This window comes from Mobula birostris, chromosome 32 (genome assembly GCF_030028105.1).
Source record: "Mobula birostris isolate sMobBir1 chromosome 32, sMobBir1.hap1, whole genome shotgun sequence".
Lineage (NCBI taxonomy): Eukaryota > Metazoa > Chordata > Chondrichthyes > Myliobatiformes > Myliobatidae > Mobula > Mobula birostris.
The window spans coordinates 25818952-25838025 of NC_092401.1; the positions used below are offsets into that span (position 1 = coordinate 25818952).

General features: G+C 43.4%; 1 protein-coding gene across 2 annotated transcripts in view; it reads left to right on the plus strand.

The window, feature by feature from the left end:
• The first annotated feature begins 8737 nt into the window (after positions 1–8737).
• The window catches only part of stxbp2 (syntaxin binding protein 2), a 97104-nt gene continuing 86767 nt past the window's right edge, over positions 8738–19074 (plus strand). The window contains exons 1-2 of one of the 2 annotated variants that reach the window (XM_072248083.1): positions 8767–8801; positions 11505–11568. Coding sequence is in view for 1 of the 2 variants with exons in the window: in XM_072248082.1 (XP_072104183.1) it covers positions 8765–8801 (37 nt within the window). In the remaining variant the exon portion in view is untranslated. Of the gene's footprint in view, positions 8802–11504; positions 11569–19074 lie in introns of both variants that reach the window. The other variant, XM_072248082.1, reaches the window with a different exon arrangement.

Consider the following 19074-nt stretch of genomic DNA (forward strand, 5'->3'; position numbering starts at 1 on the left):
TTGTTTCTCCAAATTCGTACGTGATACAAGTAGTCTGAAACTATATTTGTGTTCATTTTCAAGCAGTCTATCATAAACAAAAAAAGTTCTGAGGAAGCAATACTTTTGAAAAAATTTGTTGTCCGGTATAATTGATTGCACAAGTATTCACCCCCTTCAAGTCAGTATTTAGTAGATGCACCTTTGGTAGCAATTACAGTCTTAAATTCAGTGTGGATAGGTGAGTGAACAGCCCTTTTCAAGTGCAGCCACAAATTGTCAATTGAATTGAGATCTGGACTCTGACTTGGCCACTCCAGGATATTAACTTAGTTGTTTTTAAGCTATTCTTGCACAGTTTTGACTTTATGCTTGTGGTCATGGTCTTGCTGGAAAATAAATCTCCGAAGTTGCAGTTCTCTTGCAGACTGTATTAGGCTTTCCTCCAGGATTTCGCTGTATTTTGCTGCATTCATTTTCCCCTCTATCTTCACAAGCCTTCCAGGGCCTGCTGCAGTGAAGATCCCCCACAGCATGATTTAGAACTTGGAATTTATTTAAATCTTGCATCCATCCCACAACGTGAAGGACTAAAAATCTTTGTGTTATGACTCCGTTGCAATGTGCAGACATGTGAATTTAAAATTCTAATGGCTTGTAGAAAGAAGCTGTCCCATAGCCTGGCTTTAATGCTGTGGTAGCGTTTGCCAGATGGAAGCAGTTGAAACAGTTTATGATTGGGGTAACTGGTGTCCCCAGTGATCTTCTAGGCCTTCTTTCTACATGTGCTGCTATAAATGTCCTCAATGGTGGCAAGTTCACATCCACAGATGTGCTGGGTTCTCTATACCACTCTCTACAGTGCCCAGTGATCAAGGTTGGTGCAGTTCCCATACCAGGCGGTGATACAGCCAGTCACTATGCTCTCAATGGTGCCTCTGTAGAAGGCCTTGAGGATTTCTGGACACCACCATGCTTTACAGTAGGGATGGTGTGTTTTTGATGTTTAGTCTGATGGCCAAAGAGCTCAATTTTGGTTTCATCAGACCTTAAAACCTTCTTCCAGCTGACTTCAGTATCTCTCACGTACCTTCTGGGAAACTCTAGCCGAGATTTCATGAGATTTTTTCCCCCCAACAGTGGCTTTCTCTTTGCCACTCTCTAATTGTTGTTCGTCCATCGTGTCAACAAAGACCTCAACACCATTATGATGATGATGGTGTCGAGACTAGCGCATGATTTGGATTTAAGTGAGGGAGAGTTGCGCAGCGTCAGCCTCACTCTCTCTTCCCAATTCCCATCTGGATTCAGTGGCAAGACAAGAATCGAGATGGCTGGAGATGGGACTAGGCGCCATGGATGACCAGGACATCTTCTGTGTCTTGTTCTGCTCTACACGTTCAACAACGCTTGCAGAGACCGCCTTCTTGACTGTTGGACCTTCCATTGGTCTCGTCTGCTCAATCCACTGGAGTCTGTCTTCACATGCTGGGGTAGACAACTCCCTATCTCACCAAGGGTTTGAGACCCGTCGGCTACCCTCACCTGGTTTAGCCGGCTTGTTGAAGCCGTTGCCCGGGGTGTGGCTACAGGGAGCCACAAGTGAGAGCTGAGTGCCAGGTAGGGACCAAAGGTGGGCTAAACACCTTGAAAAGGACGCGACATGTTCCTCCACCAAAGGTGCTACCCCTCCCTGACACCCCATACACTCTAATAAATCTGCGACTGAAACACCTGGGCATCAGTTGTATACGTAGCATCTCCCATCTCACACTGAAGCTTGCAACTCCTCCTGAGATGTCACAGCTTCTTGGTGGCCTCCCTCACTAGTTCCTTTCTTGCACAGTTACTCAGTTGAGGACAGATCTACAATTGTGCTATATTTTTTCCATTTCCTGATGATTGACCTAACTGTACTCCAAGGAATATTCAGTGGCTTGGAAATTTTCTTGTATCCATCTCCTGAAATGTGCTTTTCAATACCAGAGTTGCTTGGAGTGTTCCTTTGTCTTCATGGTGTAGATTTTGCCAGGATACTGACTCACTTGCAGTTGGACCTTCAAAATACAGGTATATTTTTATTACAATTAACTGAAGCAGCTTGACTACACACAGGTCTCCAAAAACAGAACTCCATTTAAGTAATTACGTGACTTCTAAAACCAATGGGCTGCACCAGTGATGACTTGGTATGTCATATTAAAGGGTGTTATGCAATCAATTATTTTGTTTTATATTTGCAATTAATTTAGATCACTTTATAGAGATCTATTTTCAGTTTGACATGAAAGAGTCTTTTTCTGTTGATCAGTGTCAAGTAAACCAAATTAAATCCACTGTGATTCAATGTTGCAAAACACAAAAAAAAACATGAAAACTTCCAGGGGAGGTGAATACTTTTTATAGGCACTGTACATGCTAGATTTGAGGCTTAAACGCAAAATGTTACATGGGAAAATCTAGTAAGTAGGTTAATGTAATCATGAAACCCCTGTGGCTGTACCCCTTGACAATAAGTACTCCTGTTTGAGTACTGCTGGGGGAGATGGCCTACCTGGGGGAAGCATCAGTGGTCATGCCTCTGGCACAGAGTCTGGCCCTCTGGCTCAAAAGGGTAGGGAAAGGAAGAGGATGGCAGCAGTGATAGGAGACTCTATAGTTAGGGGGTCAGACAGGCGATTCTGTGGACGCAGGAAAGAAATGCAGATGGTAGTTTGCCTTCCAGGTGCCAGGGTATGGGATGCTTCTGATCGCGTCCACGATATCTTGAAGTGGGAAGGAGAACAGCCAGAGGTCATGGTACATATTGGTACCAACGACATAGGCAGGAAAAGGGAGGAGGTCCTGAAAGCAGACTACAGGGAGTTAGGAAGGAAGTTGAGAAGCAGGACCACAAAGGTAGTCATCTCGGGATTACTGCCTGTGCCACATGACAGTGAGTATAGGAATAGAATGAGGTGGAGGATAAATGTGTGGCTGAGGGATTGGAGCAGGGGGCAGGGATTCAGATTTCTGGATCATTGGGACCTCTTTTGGGGTAGGTGTAATCTATACAAAAATGACGGGTTACACTTGAATCCCAGGGGGACCAATATCCTGGCGGGGAGGTTTGCTATTGGAGAGAGTTTAAACTAGAACTGCTGGGGGGTGGGAACTGAACCGATGTGATAGAGGAAAGGGAGTTTGGCTGACAAATAGAGAAAGCTTGGAGACAGTACAAAAAGGATAGGCAGGTGATAGAGAAGGGATGCTCTCAGCCCGATGGTTTGAGATGTGTCTATTTTAATGCGAGCAGTATTATGAATAAAGCGGATGAGCTAAGCGCATGGATCAGTACTTGGAGCTATGATGTTGTGGCCATTAGGGAAACTTGGATGGTGCAGGGGCAAGAACGGATACTTCAAGTGCCAGGCTTTAGATATTTCAGAAAGGACAGGGAGGGAGGCAAAAGAGGTGGGGGCGTGGCACTGTTGATCAGGGATAGTGTAGAAAAGGAGGAAGTCATGGAGGGGTTGTCTACGGAGTCTCTGTGGGTAGAAGTTAGGAATAGGAAGGGGTCAATAACTCTACTGGGTGTTTTTTATAGACCGCCCAATAGTAACAGGGACATCGAGGAACACAAAGGGAGACAGATTCTGCAAAGGTGTAATAATAACAGGATTGTTGTGGTGGGAGATTTTAATTTCCCAAATATTGATTGGCATCTCCCTAGAGTGAGGGGTTTAGATGGGGTGGAGTCTGTTAGGTGTGTTCAGGAAGGTTTGTTGACACAATATGTAGATAAGCCTACAAGAGGACAGGCTGTACTTGATCTGGTATTGGGAAATGAACCTGGTCGGGTAAACAGGAGGAATTCTGCAGATGCTGGAAATTCAAGCAACACAAATCAAAGTTGCTGGTGAACGCAGCAGGCCAGGCAGCATCTCTAGGAAGAGGTAGAGTTGACGTTTCGGTCCGAGAGCCTGGTCAGGTGTCAGGTCTCTCAGTGGGAGAGCATTTTGGAGATAGTGGTCACAATTCTATCTCCTTTACCATAGCATCGGAGAGGGATAAGAACAAACGAGTTAGGAAAATGTTTAATTGGAGTAAGGGGAAATATGAGGCTATCAGGCAGGAACTTGGAAGCATAAATTGGAAACAGATGTTCTCAGGGAAAAGTATGGAAGAAATATGGCAAATATTCAGGGGATATTTGCGTGGAGTTCTGCATAGCTACGTTCCAATGAGATAGGGAAAGGATGGTAGGGTACAGGAACTGTGGTATACAAAGACTATTGTAAATCTAGTCAAGAAGAAAGGTTACAAAAGGTTCAAAAAACTAGGTAATGTTAGGGGATCTAGAAGATTATAAAGCTAGCAGGAAGGAGTTTAAGAATGAAACTAAGAGAGCCCAGAAGGGGCCATGAGAAGGCATTGGTGGGCAGGATTAAGGAAAACCCCAAGGCATTCTACAAGTATGTGAAGAGCAAGAGGATAAGACGTGAGAGAATAAGACCAATCAAGTGGAAAACTGTGTATGGAACCGGAGGAGATCAGAGGTACTTAATGAATACTTTGCTTCAGTATTCACTACGGAAAAGGTTCTTAGTGATTGTAAGGATGACTTGCAGCAGACTGAAAAGCTTGAGCATGCAGATATTAAGAAAGAGGACGTGCTGCAGCTTTTGGAAAGTATCAAGTTGGATAAGTCACGGGGACCTCATGGGATGTATCCCAGGCTACTATGGGAAGTGAGGGAGATTGCTGAGCCTCTGGCGATGATCTTTGCATGATAAATGAGGACAGGAGAGGTTCTGGAAGATTGGAGGGTTGCGGATGTTGTTCCCTTATTCAAGAAAGGTAGTAGAAATTGCCCAGGAAATTATAGGCAAGTGAGTCTTACTGCAGTGGTTGGTAAGTTGATGGAGAAGATCCTGAGAGGAAGGATTCATGAACATTTGGAGACGCATAATATGATAAGTAATAGTCAGCATGGTTTTTTTCAAAGGCAGATCATGCCTTACGAGTCTGATTGAATTTTTTGAGGATATGACTAAACACATTGATGAAACTAGAGCTATAGATGTAGTGTATATGGCTTTCAGCAAGGCATTTGATAAGGTACCCCATGCAAGGCTTATTGAGAAAGTAAGGAGGCATGGGATCCAAGGGGACATTGCTTTGTGGATCCAGAACTGGCTTGCCCACAGAAGGCAAAGAGTGGTTGTAGATGGGTCATATTCTGCATGGAGGTCGGTGACCAGTGGTGTGCCTCAGGGATCTGTTCTGGGACCCCTACTCTTTGTGATTTTTATAAACCAGGGGTCCCCAACCTTTTTCGCACTGCGGACCGGTTTCATATTGACAATATTCTTGCGGACCGGCCGACCGGGGGGAGTGCCAACGGACAAGAATAGCAGTCAGATACGTTGGGTTCACCCTGAGAAAGACTACAATGACCATGAAGCCTTGGCGATGATAATTAGCTAATACACTCAATTTTGTTTCTGAAAGGGTTTATCTAACGAATTTAATATTAAACACACAGCGCATATTTTCCTCGCATGAATATAGTGATAAGTCAATTATCAGGGGAGGACAGGGGAGCTTGAAGTAAATGCTGAACGAACTTCCAGTTGAAGTGGTAGAGGCAGGTTCGATATTATCATTTAAAGAAAAATTGGACAGGTCTATGGACAGGAAAGGAATGGAGGGTTATGGGCTGAGTGCAGGTGGGTGGGACTAGGTGAGTGTAGTGTTCAGCACGGACTAGAATGGCAGAGATGGCCTGTTTCCATGCTGTAATTGTTATATGGTTATATAAGTCAATAGCATCATAACATTTTAAATAATGTTTGGATATTAAACACACAGCACATATTTTCCCTGTATGAACATATAAAATCATTGCAACACACAAATATCGCTGAAACAGTGGGAGCCCTGGGATTGTTTTCCTGCAACAAGACGGTCCTATCGAAGGGTGACGAGAAACAGCGATATTCGAAGGGGGTTCCTTATGTCCAGCCTATTCCGCAATTTAGTTTTCGTTGCATTCATTGTGGGGATATGTTGGAAATGGAAGCAACGTTTTCAGTGCTTTCGTGGCTATCTCAGGATATTCAGCCTTGACTTTGATCCAGAATGCTGGCAGAGATGTTATGTCAAACATACTTTTCAGCCCGCTGTCATTTGCAAGCTCGACGAGTTGATCTTCTTCCCACGCTGAAATGGATGACGCGCAGGTAATGACCTCGTGTGCGTTCAAGCTCAACAGTGGGCGTGACAGGGAATGAGGAAAGGTGCAGCTGGCTCCTATCGCCAAATCATATCGTTTCCTCGCGGCCCGGTAGCGCATGCTCTGCGGCCCGGTGGTTGGGGACCGCTGCATTAGACCACTGTTGTACTAAGATAAGGAATGCCTACTGTGCCACACCCAGACTGCATTTCGATAAATCTGATTACTTGGCTGTCCTTCTCCTACCTGTATACAGGCAGAGGCTAAAGAGAAAAGCTTCAGAGATCAGGACAGCAAAGAGGTGGTCGTGGAAGGCAGAGGAGTGGCTACAGGATGACTTCGAGTCAGTAGACTGGACTGTGTTCAAGGTCTCATCAGTGGATCTGTGTGTCCTCTCAAAGTCTTCTCCAATGACAAGAGCTGGAAGAACCATGAGATCTGCAATCTGCTGAGGACCAGGTCAGAGCCATTCTAGTCTGGTGACCAGGAAAGTTACAGGAGGTCCAGGTGTGATCTCTGGAAAGCCATCCCAGTGAAGTGGCCATTCCGGACCAAACGAATCACTGAAGGGTGCACAGCAGTTGTGGCAGGCCTCTTAGAAGTGACAACAGGTCTTCGTTTCCTGATGAGCTCAATGCCTTCCGCGCTGGCTTTGACTGTCAAAACATAGAGGGAGCATCACAAACTCCCACAGTCCTGTGATTTCAGTCTCTGAGACTGACTTGTGAGCACTCATCAGGAGGTGGACCCACAAGAAGCATCCGGACAAGACAGAATAACTGGCCAAGTACTAAAGACTTGTGCTGATCAACTGGCTGGAGCATTCACTGAGATCTTTAACCTCTTGCTTCGGCAGTCTGAGGTACCCACCTGCTTCAAGCAGGCTTCAATTATACCGGTGCCTAAGAGGAACATGGTAACCTGCCTCAACGACCCTTGTCCAGTAGCAGTTACGTCCACTGCAGTGAAGAGTTTTGAAACATAACAACTCCTGCCTGAGAAGCAATGTAAATCCGCTCCAGTTTGTGCACCAGAGTAACAGGTCCACGGTATATGCCACCTCATTGGCTCTTCACTCATCTGGACAGTACAACTGCATACATCAGGATGCTCTTTATCAACTACAGCTCAGCATTCAATACCATCGTCCCTTCAAGACTAACCAATAAGCTCCAAGATCTTGACCTCAATACCTCCTTGTGCAATTAAATTGTCCATTTCCTCACTTGCAGACCCCAGCCAGCTATCGCCTCCACAATCTCCATCAGCACAGGTGCACCACAAGGCTGGGTGCTTACTCCCCTGCCCCACTCACTTTACACTTATGCCTATGCAGCTAAACACAGGTCCAACACCATATTCAAGTTTTTTGATCACACCACTGCCATAAAGGTGGTGGCGAATCGGCATATAGGGGTGAGATTGAAAACCTGGCTGAGTGGCACCACAGCAAAGTCAGCGAGACCAGGGAGCTGACTATTGACTTCAGGAGGAGGAAACCAGAGGCCCATAAGCCAGTCCTCATCAGGGGATCTGAGGTAGAAAGGGTTAGCAATGTTAAATAGCGTATGCCGGCAAGAAAATGAATCTCAGGGTTGTAAATAGTGACATATATGTACTTTGATAATAAATTTACTTGGAACTTTGAACTTTTGTACTTTGTCTTGAACCCCTATAGACATCAATGGATCTGGGGTTGAGAGGGTGAACAGCTTTAGGTTCCTCAGCATAAACATCACCGAGGATCTCACGTGGTCTGTACATACTGGCCGTGTGGTGAAAAAGGCACAACAGCACCTCTTTCACCTCAGACGGTTGAAGAAGTTTGGTATGGCCCCCCCCAGATTCTAAGAACTTTCTACAGGGACACGATTGAGAGCATCCTGACTGGTTGCATCTCTACCTAGTATGGGAACAGTACTTTCCTCAACCGTAGGACTCTGCAGAGAGTGGTGTGGACAGCCTTGCGCATCTGTAGATGTGAACTTCCCACTATTCAGGATATTTTCAGTGACAGGTGTGTAAAAAGGATCATTGGAGACCCGAGTCACCGCAACCACAAACTGTTCCGGCTGCTACCATCCTGGAAACGGTACCGCAGCATAAAAGCCAGGACCAACAGGCTCTGGGACAGCTTCTTCCATCAGACTGCTTAATTCATGCTGACGCTACTGTACTATGTTATATTATTCTGTTGTACGTATTATTTATTATAAATTACTATAATTGTCCATTTGAACGGAGACGTAACATAAAGATTTTTACTTATGCATTTGAAGGATGTAATGAAGGTCAATTCAATTCCATTGGATAAGTAAGGGTGTCAAAGATTCCGGGAAGAAGGCAGGAGTAGGGTTGAGAGGGACATTATATCAGCCATGATGGAATGGTGGAGCATAATCAATGGGCCGAAAGGCCTGATTCTGCTCCTATGTCTTGTCTAATTACGTGACATCACCAGTACCACGACCTCACGTCATCAACCGATGACGACATGAAGCGCGTTTGAGTGCGGTTGCGTTATAAAAGGAAGTGACGTAACCACTCCGAAGACGCGGAAAGGCCAAGATGGCGCCGCTTGGGCTGAAGGCGGTTGTCGGGGAGAGTAAGTTTATCTGCCGTTATTTTTCTCATTTTTAACCTCCCTTCGGGAAAAACACACGGTTTAAGTACCTTGCTGCAGAATCTCAAAGAGTGGATAGGATGGCACTGACACTGGGGATGTGTTGAACTCCAGTTTCGCTCGCTGTTTGACAGGGAAGGAGGGTGAAGACTGAAGAGCTTTCCTTTTTGCCTCTTTGATTGGTCCTTCGGCCTGTCACTCCCTGTGTGTTTCACCCCTGATCTGTTGTCTTCGCTGTCAATCGAGTAGCTCTTAACATTTCCGCTTGTCCTCCCTGCTTTGGGGCTGTGTGAAGCTGCAAGTTCTGGCTTTAAACAGCTGGCGAAGGGTGTGGTGTATTGTGCTGTGCAGTCTTTCTCCTTTAAAAGCGGGCTTTGTATTTTTTTTTTGTTTTATACCTCTTATAGCGGTATTGCGCGGTTTTTTGCTTTGCAAAAGGGGAAGGAGTTGGATCAGCCCTGTGGTCTTTCCTGATATATCAGCTGAGAGCTGATAGTTTCTTGTTTCGCAAAACTTGTGAAATGCAACGCCTTTAAATAACACTTCAAAACACAAATACTGTTTTGAAACAGAATGATTTGGAGACCACAGTGGACGACTAAGTTGCTTTCCTCATTTAAGCTTAGTGAGCTGTTTGTATTAGTTTTGAAGGCTATCTTTTTGCTTAGTGGGGTGTGGTATGTCCGGTTCAGGCTGCTCATATCAACTACCCCTTGGAGACCGCTTTGCTGAACATCTACGCTCTGTCCGCCAGAGAAAGCAGGATCTCCCAGTGGCCACACATTTTAATTCCACATCCCATTCCCATTCTGACATGTCTATCCATGGCCTCCTCTACTGTAAAGATGAAGCCACACTCAGGTTGGGGGAACAACACCGTATATTCCGTCTGGGTAGCCTCCAACCTGATGGCATGAACATCAACTTCTCTAACTTCCCCTAGGCCCCACCTCCCCCTCGTACCCCATCTGTTACTTATTTTTATGCACACATTCTTTCTCTCACTCTCCTTTTTCTCCCTCTGTCCCTCTGAATATACCCCTTGCCCATCCTCTGGGTGCCCCCCCCCTTGTCTTTCTTCCCGGACCTCCTGTCCCATGATCCTCTCGTATCCCTTTTGCCTATCACCTGTCCAGCTCTTGGCTCTATCCCTCCCCCTCCACCTATCATTTTGGATCTCCCCCTCCCCCTCCAACTTTCAAATCCCTTACTCACTCTTCCTTCAGTTAGTCCTGACGAAGGGTCTCGGCCTGAAACATCGACTGTACCTCTTCCTACAGATGCTGCCTGGCCTGCTGTGTTCACCAGCAACTTTGATGTGTGTTGCTTGAATTGGCTGGACTGTTTTAGAAGAACTGAAGTTATTTGATTCCTTTAGGTTTATGACTGGGTTGATAGAATTAACACAGAGATGTTTCCTCATGAATTAAAGCCTTAATTGCTTGTAATATCCATTAAGGAGTTCAGGAAGAAATGCTTTTTTCATTTAAAGGTCAGAATGTGCACCTTAACCACTGTAATTGCTTGTGATGAAAAGCATAGATACATTTAAGGGAAAGCTGAGAAAATATTGGGTTGCTGGGGGATGTAAAGAAGAGTGGGCTCAGTGATTTACATAAACACTACAGCAATGCTTGACAGAGCAAATTCCAGCTCCTCTACTGCAAATATCCTGTAATGTTTGCTCTTAAATTTATGAAGACAGTTATTTAAATATATTTAATATTAATGTGCATCTGTCAGTTTACTTCAGTCTGATTTAGAAGAAAGTGCATTCTTAATAAATATACATCTGTATATAGAAATCTGAAGACCTGAGTCTTTAATAGCAAGAGATTGGCCTTTTGTTGTCAGTGGACTGAACAGGTTAATTGAAGCAACTGGTGGAGATGCCTTCAGGCAGCTGGATGGTTAGTGCTAAGCCTGTGTCTGTAAGGTATGGCTCCATAAGACATAAGAGCAGAATTAAAGCTTTTGGCCCATCAAGTCTCCTATGCCATTCCATTATGGCTGATTTATTACCCTGTTCAAAGTACATAATGTGTCACCATATCCAACCTTGAGATTCATTTTCTTGCAGGCAATCACAGTAAATACAAAAAGCACAATAGAATCAATGAAAATCCACACCCAACAGAACGGACCAGAGAACCAATGTGCAAAAAAAACAACAAACTACAAATACAAAAAGAGGAAAAATATTAATAAATAAGTAACAAATACTGAAACCATGAGATGAAGACCCCATTCTCCTGCCTTCTCCCTGTAACCTCTGATGCCCCTACTAATCAAGAATCTATCAACCTCCATTATTAATGTACCCAATGACTGGGCCTCCACAACTGTTTATGGCAATGAATTCCACCCATTTACTACCTTCTGGCTAAAGAAATTCTTCTTCATCTCTGTTCTAAAGGGATGACCTTGTATTCTGAGACTGCCCTCTGGTCCTAGACTCTCTCACTATTGGAAACATCCCCTCCACATTCACTCCATCTAAGCCTTTCAGTATTGTACTGCTATATATATATGAATAATGGTGGGCACTGAAGATGGTTACTTTAGTCTTGAGTATTTCATTATTGCAAGGTTCAACACTGATTTGAGAAACACTCTAATGTGAAAACGGTATAAGGATCAAAAGAGGTGACTGAGATTGATGTGAATTGATTTTTTTTTTTGAAGGGTAGAACACAGATGAAAAAAGGAATGTGCCGGTGCTGAAGAAGTGGAATAAAATGGAGTCTATGTATTGCCTTTTAGTTCATGTTGGATTTGTCACCCAATCTCTGGCACACTACTGTAGCAGTGGTACTCCTGTTTTACCAGCCCTTGTTCTTGCTTTCACGATACTCCTGGGCCTTGAACCATCAAAGATTAGAAATCTTTCCAGCTCCTTTGTGACCTTGGATTCCAAATACTCTCATTCCATCACATCACTGAGTCCTGATGAGCAGTCTCAGCCCTGAAACATTGTCCCTTTATTCCTTTCCTTAGATGCTGCCTGATCTGCTGGAAGAACTCAGAAATGTATACTGTGGATTTGCAGCATCTGTAGAATCTCTTTTGTTTATCATATCACTAACATTTTTGTCATTACTTTGGAGCCCTCCCCTAGAACCTTGTTTGACACCCAGCTTCAGTTCTCCCTTCTGAAGTCTCCTTAATATCCTTCTCTCACTAACTGCACATTATTCTGGTCCTGAGTTCCACTCTCTCTTTATCTGTCTTATATCCCTTTATGATATCATGGGCACCACTTGTTCGTCTGTTCTAACAAGAAATGATGTATTTTAACTAATCCTAATGCTGTTGGAGGCAATTAACAAGTGGGCAAAGGAATAATAAATTCAAAAAGTCTGCAGCTGCTGGAAATACAAAGCAACACTCTCAAAATGCTGGAGGAACTCAGCAGATCAGGCAGCATCTGTAGAGAGGAATAAATAGTCGACGTTTCGGGCACAGAACTTTCATCAAAACTACTTATTCCCTTCCATAGATGCTGCCTAACTTGCTGAATTCATCCACTGTTTTGTGTGTATTGACAATTTGTTTCTCTTGCTCAATAAGTTTATTATTAAGTGAATAATTTGGGCAAGATGGTGCAACCCTTAACTTTGTTCTGTAAATCCTTTGCACATACAGTTGCAATCTGCCTAAACTAATAATGCATAAACAAGTGTAATTTTCATGTCTTTATTGAATGCATTGTTTAATCATTCACAGTCTAGGCTGGAAAAAGTACGTGAACCCTTGTACTTAACTGGTAGAGCCTCCTTTAGCAGCAATAACCTCTACCAATCTTTTCCTGTAGCTGCTGATTAGACTTGCATAATGGTGAGGAGGAATTTTAGACCATTCCTCCATACAAAACTGTTTCAATTCATCAATATTTCTGGAAGACCTTGCATGAACAGGCCTCTTCATGTCACGCAACAGCATCTCAATTGGGTTAAGTTCTGGACTCTGACTTGGCCATTCCAAAACACAAATTTTCTCCGTTTTAAACCGTTCTTTTGTTGATTTCTGCAAGGCTTTTGCTGTTACCCTTGGGTTCTTTTTCATCTCCTTCAGCATTGCACATTGTGCACTTGGTGTGATCTTTGCAGGATGCCCACTCCTTGGGAGAGTAGCAACTGAGTTTCTTCCATTAGTAGACAATTTTTCTTGCGTTTGATTGATGAACACTTGGGTCTTTAGAAATACTTTTGTCGCTTTTTCCAGCTTCATGCATCTCTAAAATTCTTTTAAGGTACTCTGAAAATTGTTTTGATCAAGGCATGGTGCACATAAACAGATCTTCCTTGAGAAGGGCAGGCTCTATCAGTATCCTGACCTTGTGTGTTTTTTTATAGGGCAGGGTACCTCTACGACCCACACCTCCAATCGCATCTCATTGATTGGAACACCTAACTCCCAGTAGCTTTTGTAGAAGACATCACCCCAGAGATTGACATACTTTTTTAAAACCGAGACTGTGATTGTTTAAGTCGTGTACTCAGTATTGACAAGAAGTAGTACAATTGTTTGTGTTATTAGTTTAGGCAGATTGTGTTTTGCTATTATTGTGTCTTAGATGAAGGTCAGACCACACTTTATGAGTAATTAATGCAGAAAATCAGGTCATTGCAAAGGGATCACAAATTTTCTTGCAACTGTATCTTTTCCTGTTTAATCAATTCAATATAAAATTGAAATGAGAGTGATAGGATGAGTTTGGTTCAGAGTACATTAAAGTCAAGCTATTATGTACGTGGAACTAAACTATCTTGTGCAGGTAGTTATCCTGTACAACTTGGCTGTTAACATCTAAGTATTTAAAATATATCTGCCGATTGTGAACCATTAATGGTTTTGAGTAAATAGTACGTCAGAACTTCAGAAACTTGCAGGACAATGTGTAGAGCAATGCATTTACAAATATTAACACACACTCCTTAAAAGCTTGTGTCCAGATATGTAATCATACACCTAGGTAGAACGCAAACACGAGAAAATCTGCGGATGCTGGAAATTCAAGCAACACACACAAAATGCTGGTGGAACACAGCAGGCCAGGCAGCATCTAAAGGCAGAAGTACAGTCAATGTTTCGGGTCGAGACCCTTCGTCAGGACTAATGGAAAAAAGAGATTGGAAGAGATTTGAAAGGGGGAGGGGGAGGAATGAAGTCAAGAGCTGGGAAGTTGATTGGCAAGAGGGATACAAGGCTGGAGGAGGGAGAGGATCATGGGACGGGAGGCCTTGGAAGAAAGAAAGGGGGAGGGGAGCACCAAAGAAAGATGGAGAACAGGCAAGGAGTTATTGTGAGAGGGAAAGAGAGAAAAAATATTAAATTTAGGGATGGGGTGAGAAGGGAGCAGGGGCATTAACGGAAGTTAGAGAAATCAATGTTCATGCCATCAGGTTGGAGACTACCCAGACGGAATATAAGATGATGTTCCTCCAACCTGAGCGTGGCTTCATCTTGACAGTAGAGGAGGCCACATGGATTGACATATGGGAATGGAATGTGGAGCTGAAATGTGTGGCCACTGGGAGATCCTGTTTCCTCTGGCGGACAGAGTGTAGGTGTTCAGCGAAGCGGTCTCCCAATCTGCATCGGCTCTCACCAATATATAGAAGGCCGCATCGGGAGCACTGGACACAGTATATCACCCCAGCCGACTCACAGGTGAAGTGTCGCCTCACCTGAAAGGATTGTCTGGGGCCCTGAATGGTGGTAAGGGAAGAAGTGTAAGGGCAGGTGTAGCACTTGTTCCGCTTACAAGGATAAGTGCCAGGAGGGAGATTGGTGGGAAGGGAATGGGGGGGGGGAACGAATGGATAAGGGTGTCGCGTCGGGAGTGATCCCTGCGGAAAGGAGAAAGTGAGGGGGAGGGGAAGATGTGCTACGGAGAATTATGTTGGACACGGAGGCTGGTGGGGTGGTAGGTGAGGACAAGAGGAACCCTATCCCTAGTGGGGTGGCGGGAGGATGGGGTGAGAGCAGATATGCGTGAAATGGGAGAATAGGTAGAACAGCCCAGTATCATGGGACCTTGACACCTAAACCTGATGTTTGCTTCTGATAGGTGTCAGAGATTCAAAGAAGCTACTCAGTTTTTTTTGCCTACCATTGTAATGCTGTTATTACTATTGTATTGGTAATATCCCTTAGTTTAATTGATTTTGATTTGTAATCACCTAATTCAAGTACCTTTAAAATGATTGACCAATGCCAGCCTTAATTCTTTAGAGGTTTTGAAAAAGGCCACGTCATAAACAAATTCTTCAGGCTCTTAACAGTTATTATAAGAGTTCACTTTCCAAAGTCAATTTATTATCAAAGTACACATTACATATACTACATTGACTTTTTTGGCATTTACAGTAAAGTACAATAGAATTAAAAACTATGCATCAAGACAAAATGTGCAAATAATAAATATTACTGAGAACATGAAAGAATTTCTGAGAATAAGATCTGGGTACTGTCATCAATGTCGAGAAATCTTGTTTTTTCTTGGCATTTTCTACATTTATTATCTTGAATTTGTTGGTCTTTTATTATGTATTTTTGAGTTTTTTTGTTAACCACCTGGTGCTGCACAGCCACAAGGAGCCCTTCTGTTCCTGGGAAGAGGTCTCCAACTCTGAGCCAGGTGTTCGCTTCCTTGTCAACATCTAATCTGCCCAGATTGTGGGATATCTTCTATGGAAGATTATGCTCTTCCGTTGGTTAACTCTTTCTTCAGTACTGATGGTCTTCATTTGTCTGGGTTGTGGTCTCTTAAGTTTAGTGGTGTATACTTATCAGAATTGCAAATGCTTGCTGCATGGAGTGCTGATTCCTGTGTTCATTAATGAAAGAATATCCTTAAAGTTTCATTTGACTGTTGTGTACATTTTTAATGCCTGTTATTCCTTTTTACCCTTCTAAGGTAGTGTTCATCTAAGCATATTCGAATATACATAATGTTTTCTGAAATTTGTCATTTCAGTTCGTATTTTTCTTCAGACTAAGATATTATGCCAAAATATATATTGTGCCAGAATAATATGGGTATATTGCGAAGGGTTTATTGCCTTTGATGTTTTTACAGTTGAGCTGTTTGACAGATTTTTGTAAGCCCTGAAGTAAATTCTATCAAGTTTTTCCTTTATCGCACTATGAGCTATTTTCTTTCCTTGGTGATATCCAGATATTTACATTTCATATTCATCCATTATATCCTGCTGCTTGATTTTGTATTCTATTAGCTCTATTGTACTTAATGTTCTGCATTTATCCAGTCCAAAATTTGTTTATATCTTTTGAAAATAGTTCTACTTGAATTCATTGATTTAGCATAACTGAGGGTGCATATAATTTAAAATCATCCGTGTATAAAAGGTGTGTTACAGTATAGCTCATTATTGTTCCCGATGTTGGGGAAGTCCAGAACGAGGGGCCACAGTTTGAGGATAGAGGGGAAGCCTTTTAGGACCGAGATTAGGAAAAACTTCTTCACACAGAGAGTGGTGAATCTGTGGAATTCTCTGCCACAGGAAGCAGTTGAGGCCAGTTCATTGGCTATATTTAAGAGGGAGTTAGATATGGCCCTTGTGGCTACGGGGGTCAGGGGGTATGGAGGGAAGGCTGGGGCGGGGTTCTGAGTTGGATGATCAGCCATGATCATAATGAATGGCGGTGCAGGCTCGATGGGCCGAATGGCCTACTCCAGCTACTTTCTATGTTTCTATGTTTCTATTTTGTTGCTTGATTTGATGCTCAATTTTCATCCAATTCAGTAAATTAGAGAGTGGGTTTAAACCCAGCCAGAACCATAGTGCACTTAGAGAATTGCCTTGGAAAATGCTTGTGTTTATTTTGATAATGGTGGTTCTTTTCTTGTTAATGAGTAGGGTGATTACAGTAGCAACAGCATTCCGAACCAAACTGAGTCCATGGATGTAAATCACTGGAGCATCCAGAGTATGGCCAAAGCCTTGGTCTCTGTACGTCAGCAGGGCAAATAGCCATGAGGCCCGCAGACACGAAGCACAGCAGCTGGAGCAGTCTTGCAGCCTCAGCACCGTAGAGAGAGGAGTGAACATCACAGGAGAGCGAGCGAAATCAGCCCAATCGTCACCTCCAGTCCTGACACCCTGACTTTCCAGTCCAGCTGGGCTGGCGCTTGAATTGTCCAAACACCATATCGTGACTTGCTTTAGGACCCGGGTCCCCACAGAGCAATATACTTTAGACCTAGACCTTGCCACCCAGCCCGAAGCATCGAACGTATCACTCCAACTCCATCTCCGACAACAGCACCATCTCTGTCTGTGACCCCATCTTTATGCTTTGTATTTGCAACACATCAGCACAGCACATCCTTCTAATCAGCTTGACCTCTGCTCCCCTCTTCATCATTTGTATTGATAGTTTACCACTGCTTACTTCAGGAGAGGTGTTATTAATAATGTATTGGTCACATTTCTTACCTTTTGAACTACCAGTGAACTGTAGCTTACCTTCAGTAGCACCATCTTAAACACAGATGGACACAGATTGAGAAAGGGGGGAGAGAGGTGTTTGAGATGGATCATGTGAATTTAAGGGCAGGGTGGAAGTGAAGGGTAAAGTTGATTAAAATTGACGAGCTCAGCATGGCTGCATGAAGCAGTGCCTATGCAATATTCAGTGTAGCAGATGAATGAAGAGTGAAAAGTTTTTAAATATAAAAAAAACTGTAAAAGTGCAGTAAACAGTAAAAAAACTAAATCAAGTCAATATTTGGTGTGACCACCTTTTACCTTTAAAACTGCATCAATTCTCTTGTGTACTCGGTCATGGAGTTTTATAAGAAAATATGTTGGTAGGTTGTTCCAAACACCTTGGAGAATTTGCCACAGTTCTTCTGCAGACATTGGCTGTCTTGCTTGCTTCTGTCTCCAGGTAATCGCAGACAGCCTCGATGTTGAGATCAGGACTCTGTTGCAGCCATACGATCTGTTGCAGAACTCCTTGGTCATCTTTTCACTGAAGATAGTTCTTTGTGACCTTGGCCATATGTCTGGAGTCATTATCCTGCTACAGAATGTTGAGACCGATCAGATTTCTCCCTGATGGTACTGCATGATGAATGAGAATCTGCTTTACTTCTCAGCACTGAGGATTTCATTAATTCTGACCAGATCACCAACTCCCATTTGCAGAAATGCAACTCCAAACCTGCGGGGAAGCTGCACTGTGCTTCAGTATTGACTGCAGACATTTATCCATGGAGCTCTCTCCAGCCCTCCTACAGACAAACTGTCTTTTTGAGCCAAAATTGCAAATTTTCACTCCTCAGTAGGTTATTACCTTTATTCAACACCCCAGTCCTTGTATAGTCCTTGTGCTTAGGTAAATCTCTGTTCTTTGCTGTAGTAATTAACAGGTCTTTTAATATTGGTAGCTGGCAGCCAGTGATCGTCTCCACTGAGTGGACCATTTACTGCAACCTGGACATAGAGAGGAAGAAGGCGGTGGGAAACCAAATAGTGATAGAGATAGTCACAACACTCTCAATGATGGCTGAATAAAAATTCATTGGGATACACCCTGAAATGTTAAGTTTCCTAAGCTGGCGTAGGGGAAAAACTGTCTCTGCTGGGCTTTCCTGATGACGAGTATAACATGCGTGTCCCATTTCAATATATTGGTAATAGTGGTCCCCAGGAATTTGAATGGCTTGACCATAGACACAGCCTGACCATTAATTTCCAAGGGAGGGGCAGGTAGAGGTTGTTGGCAGCTGTTAATCCTCATTTCCACTTCCTTGATAACAGTAAGTTCCAAGTTTTTACAAGCACACCATGTTGCAAGATGTGCTACCTCTTTCTGATGGCAGGACTCAACATTGTTGGAGATGAAACCAACTACAGTCATGTAATCTGCAAACTTTAAGGTTTTAATGGATTTGTCTGTGGAGGTACAGTCATTTGTATAAATGAAAACAGGAGGGGTGAAGGAACACAGCCTTGGGAAGAGTCTGTGCTTATAGACATTGGATCGGACAAGTAGGAGCCCTGCCTTGCATATTGCATCCTTCCTGTCAGGAAGTTCGTAATCCACCAACCAATACTGTAGGTTTTATCTAGCTAAGTTAGCTTACTGTAGAGCAACTCCAGAACAATAGTGTTGAAGGCAGAGCTAAAATTTGCAAACAAGATGAGGGAGGAGCTGGCCAAAGTTCAATACCCTAGCAGGGATGACAGTGGAACAGCAATGGCAAGTGTTTCTGGGAATA